At 43.9% G+C, this 18,875-nt stretch overlaps 7 protein-coding genes across 7 annotated transcripts; 3 read left to right on the top strand and 4 right to left on the bottom strand.

The window, feature by feature from the left end:
• Positions 1 to 1,581: 1,581 nt before the first annotated feature.
• PAAG_09078 (nuclear distribution protein nudE) lies at positions 1,582 to 3,420 on the bottom strand (the record flags this gene model as incomplete). Its single annotated transcript, XM_002788979.1, has 2 exons — positions 1,582 to 3,104; positions 3,180 to 3,420. 2 exons carry the CDS (start codon positions 3,418 to 3,420, stop codon positions 1,582 to 1,584), a joined length of 1,764 nt encoding a protein of 587 aa, XP_002789025.1.
• Positions 3,421 to 4,359: 939 nt separating this feature from the next.
• Positions 4,360 to 5,688, top strand: PAAG_09077 (isochorismatase hydrolase; the record flags this gene model as incomplete). The annotated part of the gene is made up of 3 exons (XM_002788978.2): positions 4,360 to 4,891; positions 4,954 to 5,085; positions 5,177 to 5,688. 3 exons carry the CDS (start codon positions 4,360 to 4,362, stop codon positions 5,686 to 5,688), a joined length of 1,176 nt encoding a protein of 391 aa, XP_002789024.1.
• Positions 5,689 to 6,469: 781 nt separating this feature from the next.
• Positions 6,470 to 7,155, bottom strand: PAAG_09076 (trafficking protein particle complex subunit 2/Sedlin; the record flags this gene model as incomplete). Its single annotated transcript, XM_002788977.2, has 2 exons — positions 6,470 to 6,836; positions 6,965 to 7,155. 2 exons carry the CDS (start codon positions 7,153 to 7,155, stop codon positions 6,470 to 6,472), a joined length of 558 nt encoding a protein of 185 aa, XP_002789023.1.
• Positions 7,156 to 7,502: 347 nt separating this feature from the next.
• PAAG_09075 (hypothetical protein) lies at positions 7,503 to 8,726 on the top strand (the record flags this gene model as incomplete). The annotated part of the gene is made up of 1 exon (XM_015846726.1): positions 7,503 to 8,726. The coding sequence occupies one exon, from the start codon at positions 7,503 to 7,505 to the stop codon at positions 8,724 to 8,726; it is 1,224 nt and encodes a 407-aa protein (XP_015701768.1).
• Positions 8,727 to 9,230: 504 nt separating this feature from the next.
• Positions 9,231 to 10,837, bottom strand: PAAG_09074 (hypothetical protein; the record flags this gene model as incomplete). The annotated part of the gene is made up of 3 exons (XM_015846725.1): positions 9,231 to 10,508; positions 10,567 to 10,697; positions 10,783 to 10,837. 3 exons carry the CDS (start codon positions 10,835 to 10,837, stop codon positions 9,231 to 9,233), a joined length of 1,464 nt encoding a protein of 487 aa, XP_015701767.1.
• Positions 10,838 to 14,537: 3,700 nt separating this feature from the next.
• On the top strand, positions 14,538 to 15,545 carry PAAG_09072 (mitochondrial nuclease; the record flags this gene model as incomplete). Its single annotated transcript, XM_002788973.1, has 1 exon — positions 14,538 to 15,545. One exon carries the CDS (start codon positions 14,538 to 14,540, stop codon positions 15,543 to 15,545), a length of 1,008 nt encoding a protein of 335 aa, XP_002789019.1.
• Positions 15,546 to 15,850: 305 nt separating this feature from the next.
• On the bottom strand, positions 15,851 to 17,109 carry PAAG_09071 (hypothetical protein; the record flags this gene model as incomplete). The annotated part of the gene is made up of 3 exons (XM_002788972.2): positions 15,851 to 16,161; positions 16,230 to 16,488; positions 16,579 to 17,109. The coding sequence occupies 3 exons, from the start codon at positions 17,107 to 17,109 to the stop codon at positions 15,851 to 15,853; spliced, it is 1,101 nt and encodes a 366-aa protein (XP_002789018.2).
• Positions 17,110 to 18,875: the final 1,766 nt, after the last annotated feature.

Raw genomic sequence — 18,875 nt, 5'->3', positions numbered from 1 at the left:
CCTGATGGTGCTTAGCTGGGGGTGTGTGTCACAAGCATCATATTGATCTTAAGCCTCAGATTGCTCATACACCTCGGATTGATCATACGCCTCGGATCGATTGTATGCCTCGGATTCCTGTGGACCGCCACGGCCGTATGCCTCACTTATGATCAAGCTCTCGTACGTCCGCGGACATATATATATTTCATTCTTTTCTCACTGTTTTCTCTCTTCTTCTTTTTCATAGTCATCATATAGATTTAGCTAGTTATTACGAATACTACTATCTTATGCCTGCTACGTTCTGACTCTTCGTCATAATAAGATAGTGGAGAAAACCATTTAAGCATAAAACCTAGCGTTGAAAGTAGGAGACCCGCAGCTTGTGTTAGTTATTTATAGTTATAAGGAAGTATCTTAGCTCTTCGTCTCTTTTCGTTGTTTGCTGGCTAGTTATGACCAAAGCGGATAGTGCTTTGCGGAGTAAGGACTAAGGAGTCCCTTCTCCACGGTCAAGAGGTTAATTTGGTTGGTGTCTTTGTATATGATGTATTGTGTGAATCATCTTCTTACCACCAGGGGCGTTCGGTGACCGAAGTAGCCCGTTTATATGCGGGTCACTTGGAAATGCCAAAAATGCCTCGAGAGATGTTACAACGGGGAGGAAATAACTATTTCGAGAATGTTCTTGATAATAGAACACTGTAGTTGCTTGGCGTTGGATGAAAGTCACGGCTAGTCGACACTTAGCACGGGTTTAGAGCTGGATTTCTTAAAACGGTGTTGGAGAGGGTAAGGAGAGCAAGAACACGCAACCCAGGCCTAGAACTGGACGTGACGGGAGATATTATTTTCATAAAGCTGAGCATACATAATCACATTCAGCGACAGACGGAGTAACAGAGTTCAAAAGTTTGTTTAGGTATATGACATTTATGTGAGGTTTATCACAGATTTATCAGAAGAGTAACAACGTGAGAAAAGAAGGACGGCAACATATCGAAGGGAGTCTGTCATGAACAAATGAGGGGATCATTAATCGGAAATTAGGATAGGTTAAGACAAAGTGTGTTTGAGCAGTAAACGATTAAGGGTCGAGGACGTTGGTCTAGGGGTACGTCTCTCATGTAAGATGGAGAACCGGGTGTTTGAAAGAGAGGAAGTGACTAAAAGGTCACTAAGGAGATGAAGGTAGAGTCATGATTGCAGGTTGGATGGAGTTCTCAAAAAATGAGTGTGTCCTTAGCTTTACCCCATGTTATATTATCGTATCGGCCATCTGGGAGACAAAGAGCCAATAATATAACCCTGACGCAAACCAATTAAAAAATGAAATGAGCAGTAAAGAGCAGCAAAAACATGCTCAAGAACTTCAAAAGGGGAGGGAGAAAAAAAATTCGCCAAGGCATCCCGAGATAAAATGCTAGCCGTTAAGATACCATAGAACCGTGACCGTGAATCGAAACGTTGGATATCACAAAAAATGTATTGCATAATGATGTCATGCTTCATGCCAAAAAAAAAAAAAAAAAAAAAAAAAAAAAAAAAAAAAAAAGGAGGAAAAACTGAAGAAACAGCGAAATCAAGAATGGGCAATGGCTAGTAAGTCTCGCCTACTTCGCTTAGTTTTTTTTTCCTCTCGGGAGGCCCCATATCCCCATCTCGTCGATCGAGCCCGGCGCTAATGCGACGGGGAGCTGGTAACATGGAAGGAGGAGGAGGAGGGTTGGTAATTACTCCCGACTCCCGTTTCTTGAAGCTTGACGGGGTAGGAATTCCAGAAGCCGCATAATCGGCTTTGTCAAATGTGCTGCGCCGTGGGGTGGGGGTTGTAATATCCTCATTCTCATCGATATGAGACATACTCATCGAATGGCTGTAATTGCTCAGGGATGATCTGGGTCGTCGACTTCCCGTCGTTAGATTGCTTGAGTAGTGTCCAAGCGGTGTTCTTGAGCTAGTGAGGCTTTGGCGGCTTTCAGAGCGCGATTGAGGGATTGAGCTTATCGTGGGAGCGGGTAATTGGCTAGTTGAAGTGCGACTGGATATACTCGCTCTGCTGCTGGGCCTGCTACTATCACCCTGGACAGAACGGCATGGACTTCCCTGAAACCCGAGTGAACTCCTACCCTGAGGACCAATGGAGGGTGTCGATTCTCCGTCACGAGAGCTGGCAACGCTTACACCTCCACTTGTTCGTTTCCTGGAGGCTCTTCGGACAGTTACTGAAGACGGGATGTAGTTCTGGCCCAATGCTGAGTTGGGTCCGGGAGACACTCTAGGAGGGGTCTCAAGTGGTGCAGGGAGTCTTGATCTTGCAGATTGTACTCGTTCCTCGAGTTTTTGCATCTTGCCAATGAGTCCTCGGATTTGATACAAAGACCCAGACCGTGGCAGCACTGGGATTTGAGTAAGGCTGGGGCGTGCTATGGAGCCACGAGGCGTGAGAGACGGTGTCGAGGTGCCATTGCTAGTGGGTATGGAAGGGCCCCGGGAATGTCTGGTCCTGGTTGATTGGAATGGAGGTCTCGATTCCGAAATAGAGACTCGTGGTTGTTGGACACTAGGCGTGGGTGTAGCTTTGGGAAGAGTGCATGAGGACTCCGAGAAGGGAGGTGAAGGCGGTGTTTGAGTGTTGGATGCGATGGATGAAACAGATTTCGTTGGCGGAGTGGCAATGGTTGGTGAAGAGGTTGTGGTAGCAGGGGAATGTTCGGAAACATCAGGAGTATGGGGAAGCGGAAGGCCTGGAGTGAGGGATGCAAGGTTATTCCGTTGCTTTAGGAGTAGTTCAGATTTTCGAAGTTTCTCCTGAATGATATGCACTTCGATTTTGAGATCGGACAACTCATCCCGGAGACGTTGATTTTCTATGCGCAAGGACTCTCGTTCCTGCTCTCCGTTTTTTATTTCTTCTTCGAGCAGCACTCCTCGTTCTATGGAGATGTTGTACTTCGATTCCAGATCTTCCAAAGACGAGGTTGTGTTGCGCGCTTGGCGTTCAAAATCGTCGTTTGCAACCTCAATATCCCTGAGTTTTAGCTGCAGGGTTCGATTCCCATCTCGTAACGTTGTAATCTCTCTCTGAAGGGCACTCTGCGCCGAGTTCGCTTCAGTCTTTGCTTGTTTATATTTTGCCTGTATAAATGGTTAGCAACACTGTCAAATGGTTGCGCTCATACAAAAGGATAATCTACTTGCCTTCCACTCTTCTGCTTCATATCCAGCACTTTCTAGTTTCTCTTTCAACTTCCGTTCCCTTTTCTCGGAGGCTTCAATGTCCTTTTCTAGCTCAACCTCAAGCTCTCGACTGGAAGACTGGAAATCTGCCAGTTCAGCCTCCAGCTGTTCGTACTGAGATTTATAATATGCAATAGCATCTTGTGCGGACGTGGAAGAGTTTGGAGGCGAGGACAGGGGCTCATCTGGCAAGGGCATCCTTGTTGCCTAGTGGGTCCCTCGGAAAGGGCGTTGCGCAGAGAAGTAGACAGGAGATGTCGATAATGAAGGTGTAAGATCAGTAGAGAGGCAAGAAGCGTCGCCTTGCCCCTCGGGATCCGATTACAACGTCGCAAGTTTGACTCCTAGCTGAGCCTGACCGGAATGTCCACCGCCAGGGTGAGGGTTTCCCGTTATTTGAAACAAAGGAGTCTGCTGGATGACAGGTACCTCTGGTGGTTGTCGTAACGGAGGCTAGCGATTGACCCAAAAAAAACCTTACTTTGGAGTGGTGTCGTCTACGTCGTTCTTCATCGTTTGTCGTTAGGCCTAAGGTTGTTGATTGTTTGCATCTAATGATTACATAACCGCATCACAATGCACGCTATTCCATAAATAGAAATAGACTACGCTATCAACAAAGTTTCACGCTAGACCATAAGCAGCCAGTGCCAAGGGATTACCTCATCTACATCACATGACCGCCCCCTAAACCCCCAAATCCCACGGTTCAAGGACTCGCGTCGTGCACATATCAGACCCTCCGCAGTTATCCACCAAATCCACGCCGCCACAGACATCGCATCAACAGTAGTCTCCCAGTAAGTCCGCCGCTTAATATTCCACGCTTGTTGTTTCCTGTTCTCTTAGCATTGCTATGTAGTTGCGACGGGAGTTTAGCCCTGCAGCTTCTGAATTGCCGCCCCCTCCCCCCACTTTCTTTCAACTTTACGCTCATGGTTCCCCAGCCTGTGCATTATGTCCACGCACTCTAACCCTCAGGCTTGCTGGTCATCTATATCATTGCTGCCACGCACTTGATTTTTCCCTCTGTAAACCCCCGTTGTTATTACTCTCCTGCTCCGTGAATGTAGCGATGCAAATACTAACGTCGCGTGGACAGCAATTGTCCCGCTGGCTCCGCCAGATCACGAGATCATGGCCGACACATCAGACTTGAATCTTGATGCTCCCAGTGACCTTCAGGATCTTCCTGATCTGTCAATGGAGCTTATCCCGCCTCAGGAGGGAACTTATCCTGATAGAGCTTCTTTGCTTGCCGCTGTGCAGGCGCACGGTAAAGCGCACGGCTATAACATTGTCGTGAAGTCATCCAGTACACCCACGGAGAAGAAACCTGGCAGGGTCGCAAAGGTGTGGCTGAGATGTGATCGTGGCGGCCAGTATAGACCTAGGAATGGGCTCACTGAAGAAACCCGAAAACGGAGACGGACATCTCGGCTTATGGATTGTCCATTTATGCTTGTTGCTGCAGGACATCCGGGTATCTGGACGCTGACAGTTTTAAACCCGACTCATAACCATGGTCCCATAGTGGAAAAGCCTCGCCAGAATCCTCACGCAAAGGCGAAGAAGGGTCAAGTCACGGCAACCCCGTATGATTGGCCTTATGATGCAACATTTACTCCATTTACAACTGCTCTCGTGATTATTGACATGCAGCGTGATTGTATGTTTCATTAGCCTCTTAAGTTTTGCATTGGATAGTGTTCTAACTCTAATATCAAACAGTTTGTTTGCCAGGAGGGTACATGGCGTACCAAGGGTACGATATTACGCCAGCACAGCTTCTTATTCCTAAGCTTCAGCGATTGCTTGATGCCTTCCGCTCAGCTGGGTTCCCTGTGTATCATACACGAGAAGGTATTTTCTTTTTTCTCTGAGGGTTTTTTTTTTTTTTTTTTTTTTTGTGTGTGTGTGTTTTAACAAAAAGGCCGCTTACATTTGTATCCAGGCCACCGCTCTGATCTTTCGAGTGTTTCCAACCGGGAAAGCTTCCGCTCGAAAAATAACCCTTCTGGCATGGGCATAGGTTCAGACGGACCGCTAGGGCGACTTCTTATTCGCGGAGAGCCAGGACACGACATCATTCCAGAACTGTACCCCACCATTGGTGAACCTATCATCGACAAACCAGGCAAGGGAGCCTTCACTTACACAGATTTTGAATTGCTGCTGCGCAATAAGGGGATTAAAAACCTTGTTCTCGCAGGTGTGACCACGGATGTTCGCGTTTTCACCACCATGCGAGAGGCCAACGATAGAGGCTTCGATTGCATCATGCTTGATGATGGCACAGCTGCAGCTGATCCGTCACTCCACATGAGCGCTGTCGACTCTATAAAGATGGAAGGAGGCGTTTTTGGAGCAACCACTAAGTTGGAGGATATGGTTCAGGCCGTTGAGAACTTCAAAGCCATCACGGTGAAAAAACTTGCTCCGCAGATGTCGGCTGTTGCAACTTAACAAAATCAAAAGGAAATAGTTTCGTGGGTAGAGAATTTTGATTTAAAATCTGTGCGACTTTAGCGTGTTTCTGGAAACTGGCGTTATCAGGGCGCTTGTCCCCTCCTTTTGATTTTTCTTTTTCCTGTTGCTCTATAACACAGTATTTGTTAAATACCTTTCGGAACTCTGAGTAGTCTCTGTTGGTATGTTGATGGCCTCCTTTCCGATCCCTTGGTGTTTTCCTGTGCTAGTTCTCAGTCTATATTTGTGTTTGTTATACAAAAGACGTCTCTACCGTCTTCCCTATTATTTTCTCTCCTTTTGTTTTTGGGACCGTACTTACTTTCTTCCACTTCTCGTTTTGGGTCTTTGAACCGGTTTGTTATATACTGTACAAGAGGACTCTTCTTTCAGTCTTTATAAATTATTTTTATTTCATGGGTACGGCAATGTTGATTGTGGCAATGAGGTAGCTGTTCTATCTGACCTTCTTAGCAATCGAAAGCTCGGGTATCATATGACATATAAAATCCCATGCTTCAAACACAATCTACTGCTACCTCGCATCCAAAGGCACATCCAAAACCAACCACGATGATCCATGTTCCCCTTTATTTAAACAGACAGAAGAAAAGGAAACTCCCTAGAATCAAGTCACACTATCTCAAACAAACAGATGGAAACGCTTGCAAAATAAAACACTTAATAAAAAAAACGCCCAGCCCCAACCCAATGCCTAAAACACTACATAGCATTGAAATCCAAAAGTAAAGCAAAATAGGGGAAAAAAAAAAAAAAATCATAACCACTTCCTCCCCGCCGCAGCCACCTTCCCCCTAAAAACCGGACTCGTAATCTCCATCCCTCGTCTATAAAACGGACTCATCACCGCTTTTACCCAATTCTCGTACACCTCATTCATGAACTGACGGATAGCCTCTTCCGTCTGTGGCGATGTCGGGTTATTTGCTATCGATGACGAGGTGGCGCGGGATGATGTTGTAGGTGTTGCGGAGGCTGACAGGGGACTGGATGTGCTTCCCGGTCCAGTAGCGGAGGAGGCCTGGGGAGGCTGGTGGAGGAGGAGGAAGCGGGCGCCTGAGCCGGTGAGGAAGGCGGAAATGTATGCTGAGGTTGGGGAGTAGGTGTCTATGTGTTTTAGGTACCTGTAATGCAGGGGTTAGTTTGTGTATATAGAAGACAGTATTAGCAAAAGTAGAGATGTAGGTTGATGGAGATGTGTGATTGAGATGAGCGATTGGACAGTGACAGGCTGTGATGGAATAGTACATACATGGCGCCGTTCGACCATTGTAGTTCCTCGACTATATCTAGACTGGCGTGAACGATGAATTGGTTCATGTACGGTGCATTGTCTGGGAAGTAGAAGCGGGCAACGCCATCTCCGCCCGCCTTGGAGGTGCCGAAGGAATGGCTGAAGAGCGGGACATCGGTTGGGGAGAGAATTGTGAAGTAATATGACATCCCCTTAGTTTTTCTTTTAGCTTAGTTTTACAGTAAGTGTGTGTTTGGCGCATGGAATATTTATCCGTTTTAGGTTGGAAGCTTGCTTCTACTTCAAAGTACGAACAGCAAATAGTTACGCGGAATAACTAACTTGAACAATTTGTCCTTCGGCAGGCGAAGAGGCAAGTCATGTGATAAATATGGAGATAGCTCCAAGGGTCATTATTTTCAGCGGGATCCCTCCGACATACGATAAACAAGTCTGTATCAAGGCCTGAGGATTAATATATTTATCATCCCATTGACCGATGGTTTTTGACACTATAATACCTGCTTAATCGCACGTCCACCGGATTATTCTTATAATGTCCCATCCAACCCTCTCTTATGGCCTGAACCTCCCCGGCAAGAAACCTCAACCTGTCTCCCTCCCCAAGGCCAACCCGGTCAACCCGCAAAAGCGCAAAAAGACAATATTCGATTCAGACTCCGAAGGCGACGATGGATCAAAAGAAATCAACGGCTCCGTCGAAATCACCACCATAGGTGACCTGAACGATGACAACAATTACCCCAGCGATGAGCCCCATTCCAAAAGACCCGCCAACTCCAAAAGAAAATCCCCCGCTCCCCAAACACACAACTACACAAACATCTCCAGCCTCCACAGCAGTAAAAAACATGCCCAAACCGCCGAATCCCTCGACTCAACAATCTACGACTACGATGCAGTCTACGACTCCTTCCACGCCAAAAAGCTTTCGACAACCTCTTCCTCATCTGCACAAGCAGTCTCCACACCCAAATACATGACCGCCCTCATCCGCAGCGCAGAGATCCGTAAGCGTGACCAGCTGCGCGCACGAGATAAACAACTCCAGCGCGAACGGGAAGCTGAAGGCGATGAGTATGCTGGTAAGGAGAAGTTTGTGACGGCGGCGTATAAGGCACAGCAGGAGGAGGCGAGGCGGATCGAGGCTGAGGAGGCAGAGAGGGAGAGGGAAGAGCAAGAGAGGAGGAGGAAAGGGGTGGGGATGGTGGGGGTTTATAAGAATATGCTTGAGCGGGACGAGAAAAGGCATGAGGAAATGGTTAGGTGGGCAGCAGAAGCGGCTGCAACTGCAGCGTCTGGGGAGAAGGAGATGGAGAAGGAAGTAGATGAGGAAGAGAAGACTGATTCGCAGATTGCAGCGGAACTGAATGCCCGGGGCGCGAATATTATTCTTAACGATGATGGGCAGATTGTGGATAAGCGGGAGCTACTTACGGCTGGATTGAATGTTGTCCATAAGCCTAATAAGGCGAGGATGGCGAAGGTGTCTGAGAAATCTGGGAGGGGTGGTGCGGACCGACGAAGGGGTGGTTTGGAGATTGGTGGGTCTGGGCGTGCGGCGCAGCGAGCGAGACAGACGGGGATGTTGGCTGCGCAGTTGGAGGAGAGGATGCGGAAGGAAGCAGAGGAGGAGGAAAAGAAGGCGAAGGAACTGGCGGAGAAGACTAGGAGTTCGAAGACGGAGAGGGATGTGCAGAGTGCGCGGGAGAGGTATCTTGCAAGGAAGAGGGAAAGGGAGAAGGAGAAGGGGAAGTAGGAGCTGGGTGGGTGGATGTATGGATGGATGGGAGAATATTGCTTATTCATGAGTGCAACGAGGATGATTGAGGTCTTCATTAATATGTTGAACATGGATGTCTCACCGTCAGTGGCAATTTATCAGAGGATGCGGTACTCTGCCTTCTTTTACTTGTATCCACGATTAACCAGACCTTCGGTAGAAATTTTAACATGTACGCTTAGCAATCTTAACTATCTAGTTCAAATATTTGTTTGATGAAGCATGTCGGATAAAGTAGTCTCGAGTCTTTAACGTTGAATTCGTACAAAAAAGAAGGGGGGAAAAAAGGTGGTGCTTGAAGATAAACTGATAACACCTGCTCATGAATACTACAAGTTATATGGTACGTAGCTCATAACCATTGAATCCAACAATGCTAATGCCAACGCCAAAGCAGAACAGGACACAATTTATGGTACGCGAATTAGAGTCAAAAGGAAACCCAAATAAAGAAAAGAGAGAGTCTCCTAATCATCCTTTTCATGCAGTCAATGCAAAACTAAACCCCAAAAACCCCATCCCCAACACCGCAAAACCGATGCAAAGAGACGTATTATGCGACAACACCAGCCCCTCAGAGAAGAGCTGTAGCGATACACTAGTCATCACCCCCGCAGTAGCAGCAAACATGCCTCCATAAACAGCCCAGGAAACCTCATCAGTGCCTGGAGCTGTTCCGCCATCACCACTAGTCGCCTTCGCAGCACCCCAGATCCACAACGCTGCAATCCCAGCCCCGGCGGGCTGGCTGATGCCGCCTAGCAGGCTGGACCAAATCATGGCTTTTAATCTTGAGTTCAGGGCTAGGTAGAGCGGGAGGGCCATGGCGAACCCCTCTGTGATGTTGTGAATGGAAAGGGCCATGAAGACAGAGAAACCTAGTGTTGGGTTTGCATGGTTTGTTGCGTAGGTGATGAAGCCTTCGGGCAGCTTGTGGAGGGCGATGGCTAAGGATGTTTGGAGGCCAATAGATAGGAACGCGTTTTGGGGCACATGGTGGTGGTGGGTCACTCCAGTCTCTATAGATTGTTGGTGTTGGTCCTCGAGGTAGCTGGTAAGGCCGTGGATACCTATGAGGGATGTATTTTCGTCTCTTGAGACCGGCCTGGAGTGGTGGAGGGTTTCGGAGGTGGGGTGTGAGGGTGGGTGTATATTTGATGAAGCACCACCACTGCATGCTTCGAGGGCTTGCTCGCTCATAACGCTTTCTCGGGAGCTCATATGCCTCATGCTCCTCTGATATATAATCTTAGTGCACTCCTTCCCACAGGCGTGCGACAGGCCATAACAAGGTCCATCCTTGTTACAGGAGGGTTTGGCCCCACCGACAAACGACGTGAATCTACGAGTTAGTCTGGAAGCGAGAGGTAGCGCCGGCGCTTTCGAAAGAGGAGTTTCGTGGCTGCGAGATGGCATGGATGGGGTAGAAGAGAGTGTCCCGGGGCCTATCAACGGGGTATGTTCGGTGACAGGGGGAGTGGGCGTCGTGATTGCCGCAATAATAGGTTGGGAGTGATAATGAACACCAGAACTATCAACTCCGTCTTCAAGACCCTTGACGTGGTGCTGATGCGTGTGCATACAGTCAACTACATGCGAAGGGATATAGCGATGAATGAAGGAGGAAACTAGTTGTATAATGACTACCCCAGCTAGAAAGAGTCCGATGAGAACGAAGCTAGCAGCCGTGCTAGCGAGTCCGGCTTGCATAAGATATGATTTTGCCGTTGGAAGCATGCTGTAGAGAGACGTGAAGATCTTTCATGCTCGTTAGTTTTTGGTTACTGATTGATAATCCATTAACCCCAGTACTCACCAATACACCTGCGCTCAAACTCAGGGAACATGACAGAAACACATTGCTGTTTGCAATATTAAAGTTCTTAAAGCCACAGCAGTTCCTAGCAATGAGATCCACGCAAATAATGCTGGCTCCTAGAACGCAAGCTAGAAGATAGAAGTAAGAGGCCGAATTAGCAACCAGAGCTTGACTGAGAGAGAGTAAATAATCCGGAATGCATCAACCACCTACCAACACCACTGACACAGCTCATAATCCAACCCCGGGTATCATTGTCCAAAGCCATATTGATGGAGGCAGGAGGATGGGTGGTATGATCAGAGCTTGTTAATCCTAAGCCCACTCCGCGTCGTTCGTCTTATTGCGGCAGCACACCCAGGGACCCCAGTTGGCGGCAAGGCTTGGTACGTGCATTGGCTGTAAGATACGAAACAGCTGGCGAAAAGAACAGTCTAAGGTGGATAATATATAATAGAAAGCAAAATGCCTTGATGGGCAGAAGTGGACAGGATATATATATAATGTAGATATAATAGATAGGATAGACATAGAGCAGAGAGCAGTCGTGTGCAGCGTAATTTAAATATAAGCTGATAATATATATTTTTTGGGATTTTTGGCTCAAAGCAAGTGTTTTGTTCGGAGGAAGTAACCCTGCCTCCTTCCCTTTTAGGCAAGGTCCGAGGCCACCGAACGAGCCTAAATCATGTGGTTTGCACTATTATTTGTGTTGGAGCCTAGGCTTCCTATTATGGACTAGCGCACTGCACAGTAGGATATAGTGTCCCTGATATAGGCTACCAATACAATCACTTTAGACATCCAACAGGTTATGGCCTGAATAGCTTGTTCTTTTTCTTGAAGAGTCTTTCACATACTACTTTTTCTTCTTTCTTTTATCTGAGATATAAAACATCTCATGTGAACTGCATCACTGAATTGCAGCAAGAATCTGATGAAAAGTGACTGTTTTGAAAGCTTTAACTATAGAAAAAAAATTGAATTAAAAGAAAATAATAGATGTCTTCAAGAATATAAACTGCAAGAATTATTGAATACTTCTGCAAGCAATAATATGAATAGAGATGAATACAATATATCTACTTCTGAGTTTAAAGGAGAAACTGATTAAAAAGATAAAATAAATATAAATAAAAATAATATGAATATAATGCAAATGATAATAAAATATATGAAAAGAGAAAATAAATAAATCAAAATATTTATATAAAGATTAAAGAGAAATTTAAATTCTTTATTAAATACTATTAAGAATTTTATTAAGAATAAAGTTGATAAATTTTACAAAAATATAAAGATTAAGTTAAAAGAAAAATATAAAGTTATTTTTATTAAAATTAAATATTTAAAATGAAAAAGCTCTATTCTTATAGATATTTATTTAATTTTAAGTAAAAATATTCTTAATAAATAATAAATAACATCTTCTATTACAGTTTCTCTAAAAATTAAGCTTTAAAATAAGAAAAATAAACTTCTTTATATAAGAATTTTTTAATCTTTAAATATAACTATATATAACTTACTAAAATCACTGAATGAAGATTTTTATTTCATAGTAACTATATGAAAAAATCTTGCTCAATACTATACTATATCTTATGTAAAAGAATATCTTCAAATCACTAAAAATTTAAAAGATTTATGATTTAAAAATAATAATTTTCATATCTATCTTATAACTTTTTAACATAATTGATAAGCAAGTCAGTCATATAAGTGAGTCAGTTACTTTCCTCCTCACTATACAACAAGAATGTCTTCAAAGTCTTAACTATAAAGAAAAACTAGCAAATTTTATTATAAATTATTTTCTACACACTTAGAGCATATATAAGCAGTATGCTCAATAATTTCACATATATTACACTGTGATGCTACATATTTTTGTGATTGTGACTCAGCAGTCTCAACTACTCTCTGCTCTCATTCATTAACTCTTTGTATATAATTCAAGTCTTCTTCAACTCTCAAAGCACTCTATTGAGCTACATATTTATGATCTCTTTCTCACTTTTTTTTTTGTTTGACATTTGCAGCTCTTAATTCTCTGTTTTTAGCTGCTAGAATAGCAGTACTGTGTATTGTCATATAATATCTTTTGATCAGATAACTTAGAGTATGATTGATTAAACTGAGTGAGCTCTGCATATAATGCTTGATATATTTTTTAACATTCTCAGCCTGTTGCTTCAATTGATGTATATTATACAGTGTGATTATGACTCAGAAGATCTGAGAGCTGTGAAAGATTTTTGAAGAGATGAAGATATACATCATAGTATTAAGTCACAAGAGAACTTGCTCAGAATTGTATGAAATCAGCTCAGCAGCTCTAAAGCTGCTTTTAATGCTACTCTTAGTTAGAATCTGCATCTGAGCTGCAGAATAAAGACTCAAAATCTTCTTTTTATCAATATAATTAATTTTAAGCTATATTTGATTTTTCATTTATCATTTGTATGCAGTTTTCAGAGATGAGAAGCAGTCAACATTCAATGACTGAAGAAGATAAAAGAAATATAATGATATATAGAAAATAATGATCTGATTTTTAGTGCAAAATTAATTAAATTCGGCTAAGATATAACTTTAATGTTAGTTTAAAATCAACAGTTAATATCTGCTCTTTATATAAAGTAGAGTCTTCTTGTTGAATATCTCTTTCAGTCAATATAAGCTCAGCTGATCAGTGATTCAGTCATTTTTACTGACTTCAATCACTCAGTCATATGATAGTTTTTCTGTCTTATACTAGTAGAATTAATGTATCTTTTCTTTGAGAATAATCATTGTATGTAAAACTCAATCAATTATATTGATTTCAGCAATAATAATCATTTATTTCTGATCTTCAGACTGTACAAGCTTGAAATTCTTAGCTTTTTCAGATTCAATCATCACTCTGACAGTCTCAATTACATTTATCTGAAACTCAGTCTTATCAAAGTTATAGATATCATCTTTCAGAATTTTATACTTCACAATAGTATTTCATATAAGTTTAAATCACTTACAGATAATCTCAGAATTCTCACATAAGATCTGCTGATGATCATACTTGTGTGAAAACTTGAATTTCAACTCATTATGACACTTGACAAAGTTTCATACTCAGCATTTACTCACTATAAGTGAGAAATTGAATTCTTAGCTGATAAGAAGAAGATTGATCATTTCTCATACAGCTGCAATCTGAGAAGACTGATCTCATTCATTCATGATCAGAATTCATTGAACAAGAGATTCTTCCTCTGTAAGACTAAGTTTTCAGTTCTTTGAGAAAATGTTAATGTATATTGTATAATTATATATCTGATCATTTAAAATGAAACATAAAACATCATATAGCTTTGCTGCAGCTTGTACACTGGAAATTTGATAATTTTTAAATGCTTGAATGACTAAAACTTCCTTCCTGAGTAGAGGCTTTATTTCTTTGTGTGATTGACATTTTTGATGATGAAGATGTTGTTCTGGGATGAGATGAAAAGTGGCTGACTTGCTTATGTGGCTGACTCACTTAACAATTACGTTATTGCTCTCGCTTAGCTAACATTATCGTCCCACAGAGGGCAGTGATGCACACCGCGCTGTGATTGGTCATAACTTCTTTCGCCTTCTCTGCTCTCTGATTGGCTCTTCCTGCCTGTGTGTTACCTTACCAGAAGTAACCAAAGCTTAACTAACTATCACAAAAGATCCTATCTCCAGCTTCATTTTGACAACTTCCTTATTTACCAGCCAGCTTCATCTAAGGCTGGTGAAGGATACCTAAATCGCTTTCCTGCTGTGTCTTTGCTCTTGTTTTACTGTTGTCATTCCTTTTCTGTGCTTCGATCATAGCAAAGAAGAAAAAATAGAAAAACCAGAAACATCAAAAAAAAAAATAAAAATAAAAATAAAAATAAAAATAAAAATAAATAAATAAATAAAAACAAAAAAAAAAAAAAAAAATTCCAGCTATGTCCAAGGCAAGCTTCGCTCTCATAGCTGCTGCCGGTGCAGCGACCGGAGCCGGTGTCACTGCTCTCATATACTCCTCCAGAACCTGCCAACAGCAGCTCGTCACCCCTCCTCCTTCTACCCGTCTCCCACCCCAAACAACAACGCAACCAACCTCACTCCTGATACCACCACACCCCAAGATCACAACCCCCGATACAACTTCACCTGTCGACCCAGTTGGCCTTTTCCAATACGGCTTCCCCGGCCCCGTCTGCGACCCCGTAATCACTCCCCCCCTCGCCAGCGCCTTCGACCGCCGAACCCGCAACCCCTCCTGGGTCGCCGAACACATAACCCCCGAATCTCTCGCCCAAAACAACGCAGACCGCAAACAGAGCAACTTCTACGAAGAACAAACAATCCCCCAAGCCTTCCGCGCGCGTTTAACCGACTATTTCCGCTCCGGCTACGATCGCGGCCACCAGGTGCCAGCCGCAGACGCCAAATGGAGCCAGATCGCAATGGACGCCACCTTCTCGCTGGCAAATATGTGCCCCCAGGTTGGCGAAGGATTCAATCGTGACTACTGGGCGCATTTCGAGGATTTTTGCCGTCGGCTGACAAAGGTTTATCCGTCTGTGAGAATTGTCACGGGTCCCCTGTATCTGCCCAAGCGCGATCCGGTGGATGGGAAGTGGAGGGTTACCTATGAGGTTATCGGGAATCCGCCCAATGTTGCAGTGCCTACGCATTTTTACAAGGTTATCTTTGCAGAGGATGGCGTTACTGGTGGCAAAGTCAGCCTAGGTGCTTTTGTCCTGCCCAATGCTCGAATTCCGAACGAGAAGAGTCTTGCGGACTTTGAGGTCCCGTTGGAGGCTGTGGAGAGGGCTAGTGGGTTGGAATTTGCGTCGAAGCTTCCTGCGGAACGGAGGAAGAAGCTGTGTCAGGAGGTCAAGTGTGAGATTATTACTAGGCAGTTTGTGCAGAGTAGCAATGATATCAAGGCATTGCGCTCGTCTTAATTGCATTAATGATGTGTATTTACGTCTCTAGTTCTGTTATGGGTGTATGCGCAGGTTTTAATGGGGATTGAAGATAGCGTATTTTGTTTGTCCTTCAGTTTTATTTAGATTTGATCATTTTCTTTCCGGTATTGGGAGTCCATGAGTGTATATTGGGATCCAATCATATCTGCTTCCTAGTTCATTAACTCTGACGTCAAGCCGTATTATGTATTTCGTTACGTGATGAAAATCGAATCCGGACAGCAGCTGTGCTGAGGCTGGAATACCTGTAATACATAAAGATGAGAGAAAATTTCTAGATATCAGCACTGAAAAGCTGTTCCAGCCTTCTTCGCTATATTGCTACCTCCACCAGCAAAACCCGTCCCTTCGCTATTAATCGTAACCAAGCCAGGAAGGATTTTGTCTTTCTCTTTCTCTTTCTCCTTTCTACCATCTTTTGGATCTTTGCTTGCTTTCCGTTCCGTAACATCCGTCTCGCATACATAGCAAAGCACCTTGCCGTGCGTTTCCGTATCCTTCGGGTCTGTAGAATGCGGATCGGGATGAAGATGCGGAGTCATGAATTTGTTGACACATGGTTTACATATTACATGTCCGCAGGGTTTTGTCACTTTTTTATTTGGATTAGTTCAATAGGGATCTTTGCATAAGTAATAGTATCGTGGCCATAAAACATACATATAGCCTTCACGCCATTGCTTAACCCCTTTTGACAGCTTGGGCATATTCTTATCGTTTCGCCAGATGGGTCATCTTTCTTCTCTGTGAAATTAACCGTGACCAGGCCCTTTAGCGAATAGGTATGTTTGTTTTCAGGGGTGGAAGCGGGACACAAGGGTGTTAGTTTGACGGGTTTGCTAGTGTGTGGAGCGTTGGACGTGGAGGGAGTGAGTGAAGGCACCCAGAAGGAGGGAAGTTGAGATTTTGATAATTGGATCTGGCATGGTGCAAGTAAAATGGACAATTCGTCAGTATAGGCTCGACATTGTAAAATTCTAGTGGCCATCTAGCAGAGGAAATATCTCACCCGTTCTCTTTCAATTTCCTTCCGAATCTTCTCTCTCCTCTCTTGTGCAACATCCCTCATAGTCTTTTCATCCAACTCAAACCCTTTCCTCCTCTTCCTCGCCAACTCCCCATTGGAACTAGCATCTCCCCCACCACCTGCATCGGAATCCAATTTCCGCTTACTTTCTTCTAATCCCATGCTGACCATTTCAAATTCTCTCAATTCCCTCTCCCGGGCCTCCTCAGCTAATCGGCCCTCCCCTTCTTCTCTATCACGCTCCGCTAGCTCCCGTTCTTTCTCTAACCGTTTAATCTCTTTTCGTTGGGCGAGGAGATCATTGACGGCGCATTCGCGACAGAATATGTCTCCGTTCGTGGCACAGGCAACGACGGGGGCGCGAGCGGGGAGAAGGCATAATCGACATGATGAGAAGGGGAGGAATGATTCTCGGGAGAGGCGGGTGCTTTGGGTGCCCCAGGTAGAGCGGAGGAGGGAGCGTTCGTAGGAGGTAAAATGGGGGAGGGAGGTGTTGCGCTTGGAATGCGCCATAGTTGTAGGCGGGATTTTGAGTGTTCCTGAGGCGATTGAGAAGGAGAGTATAGCCTTTTAACAATTTGCAGAGAGATACACAGTCAGTTGTGGAAGTTAGACGTTAGTAAGAACAGATTCTAACTCGAAAGAAGCATGTAACGAAGACGAATGGAATTGCTCCCCGAGGCCATGGAGCTCAAAACGAATGACTAAGCTTTTTAAGCTGTCTCGACCACCGATCTATTACTATATTTAGTTATTCACTTATTGGATTCTACATTATTCTCGTTTGATATATTATTTAATTAATAATTATTTTTTATTGCTGGTAACTGGCCTCGAGGCATAATAAATAACCAATCGCACGTTTAACGTTCAACTGATAGAGGTGTTCGGTGCTTGCAGCCAAACAACTTGCCAACCTGCTTCATTGCCTGCAATCCTACCACTTAAAATTCTCACTCCCACCGCGACTAATTTTTCAGATGATTGTCAACAAGTTGCGTTTTCAATCTGCATCCAAATTTGGAAATGGGGCCATCATCTTTACGCCGGCATTTAATGGGCCTCAATTAGACTCATTGGGGAGTGATTTTCGCCTTTGGAAGAGAAGCGACAAAAGAAATAGCTCATGGCCCAACTATGTTGGCAATGATCATATCTATTTTTGAAAAGTCAATAAGGCCAAACATCCTTTACATAGAGGCTCAGGAAATCGCTGGTATAAAATGGACTATGTTGGACGGTGGGACTTTAACACATAACATCGTCCTTTAACTGCGAATCAGTGTCTCGCAAATCATATTTCCAACAGAGGGTGCATTTCCTCCTGTCTCTCTTTGAGTTCTTAATTTTCTAACAAAGATCAAATTCTATTCATTTGCTCCATTTTCAGTCTAGCGCACGAGGCCTAAGGATGTGCCTCGATTGTGACAATTCCGATGAGCGTCAAAGCACTCCCACGCGGCCAGCTTATCGACCATGGAATCAGCCGCAGAAAGGCCAGAGGTAGCATTATTCACTCCTATTACGCGACTTGAGATATTTATAGGATGGTGGCTTGTTCCACTCTTGGGTCTCAGCGTGCTACCCACGACTTTGATATTATCATTCCGAATAGATTCAGATTCAAAAATGAGATATTATCAATATTAGCTAGAGATTCATACATTTTCAATACAGCTAAAGGTAATATTTGGGTGAAAGTGAACAATAAACGCTACAATTGGATATTATCGAACTGAGACAAATCGGTCAGGTCTATATTGGTGACGAATGTATTATCACCTGTGGGTTCAGAACTTAAAACCCCATTTGCTGCTTGAGTTTAAAAGGTACAGCCTTGCACCCAGGGACCGCGGCCTCCCGGATTCCATTGATCACAATAGGGAGGATATCAACTTCTTGACTCGATACTTGGAGACATATGGATGAAAGTGGGTTTAGGTGCAGTTAGTAGTATCCTTTAACGTAATCAACCACCCAACGCCCGTTTACACCCAACGCCCGCTCAAATCTTCATTTTTCATTCATCTTTAACCACCCACAACATGCGCCACGAAGCAGTTATACAAGCCGCAATTGATGATTTGAACACGCAATTAACGCCTAATTACACTGAGACCACTAAAAAATATGGAATCAGCCGATATATGTTGTCAAGGCGTTATAGAAGTGTTCAAATGTCAAGAAAGGAAGCAAGCTCTATCCACTGCAAAGTTCTCACTGATTCACAAGAAAAATGGCTCCTTTTTCATATCAATCAATTGGCAGATTGTGGTTTC

This window comes from Paracoccidioides lutzii, assembly GCF_000150705.2.
Source record: "Paracoccidioides lutzii Pb01 unplaced genomic scaffold supercont2.69, whole genome shotgun sequence".
Classification (NCBI taxonomy): Eukaryota; Fungi; Ascomycota; class Eurotiomycetes; order Onygenales; family Ajellomycetaceae; genus Paracoccidioides; species Paracoccidioides lutzii.
This window is presented reverse-complemented; position numbering and strand designations above follow the sequence as displayed.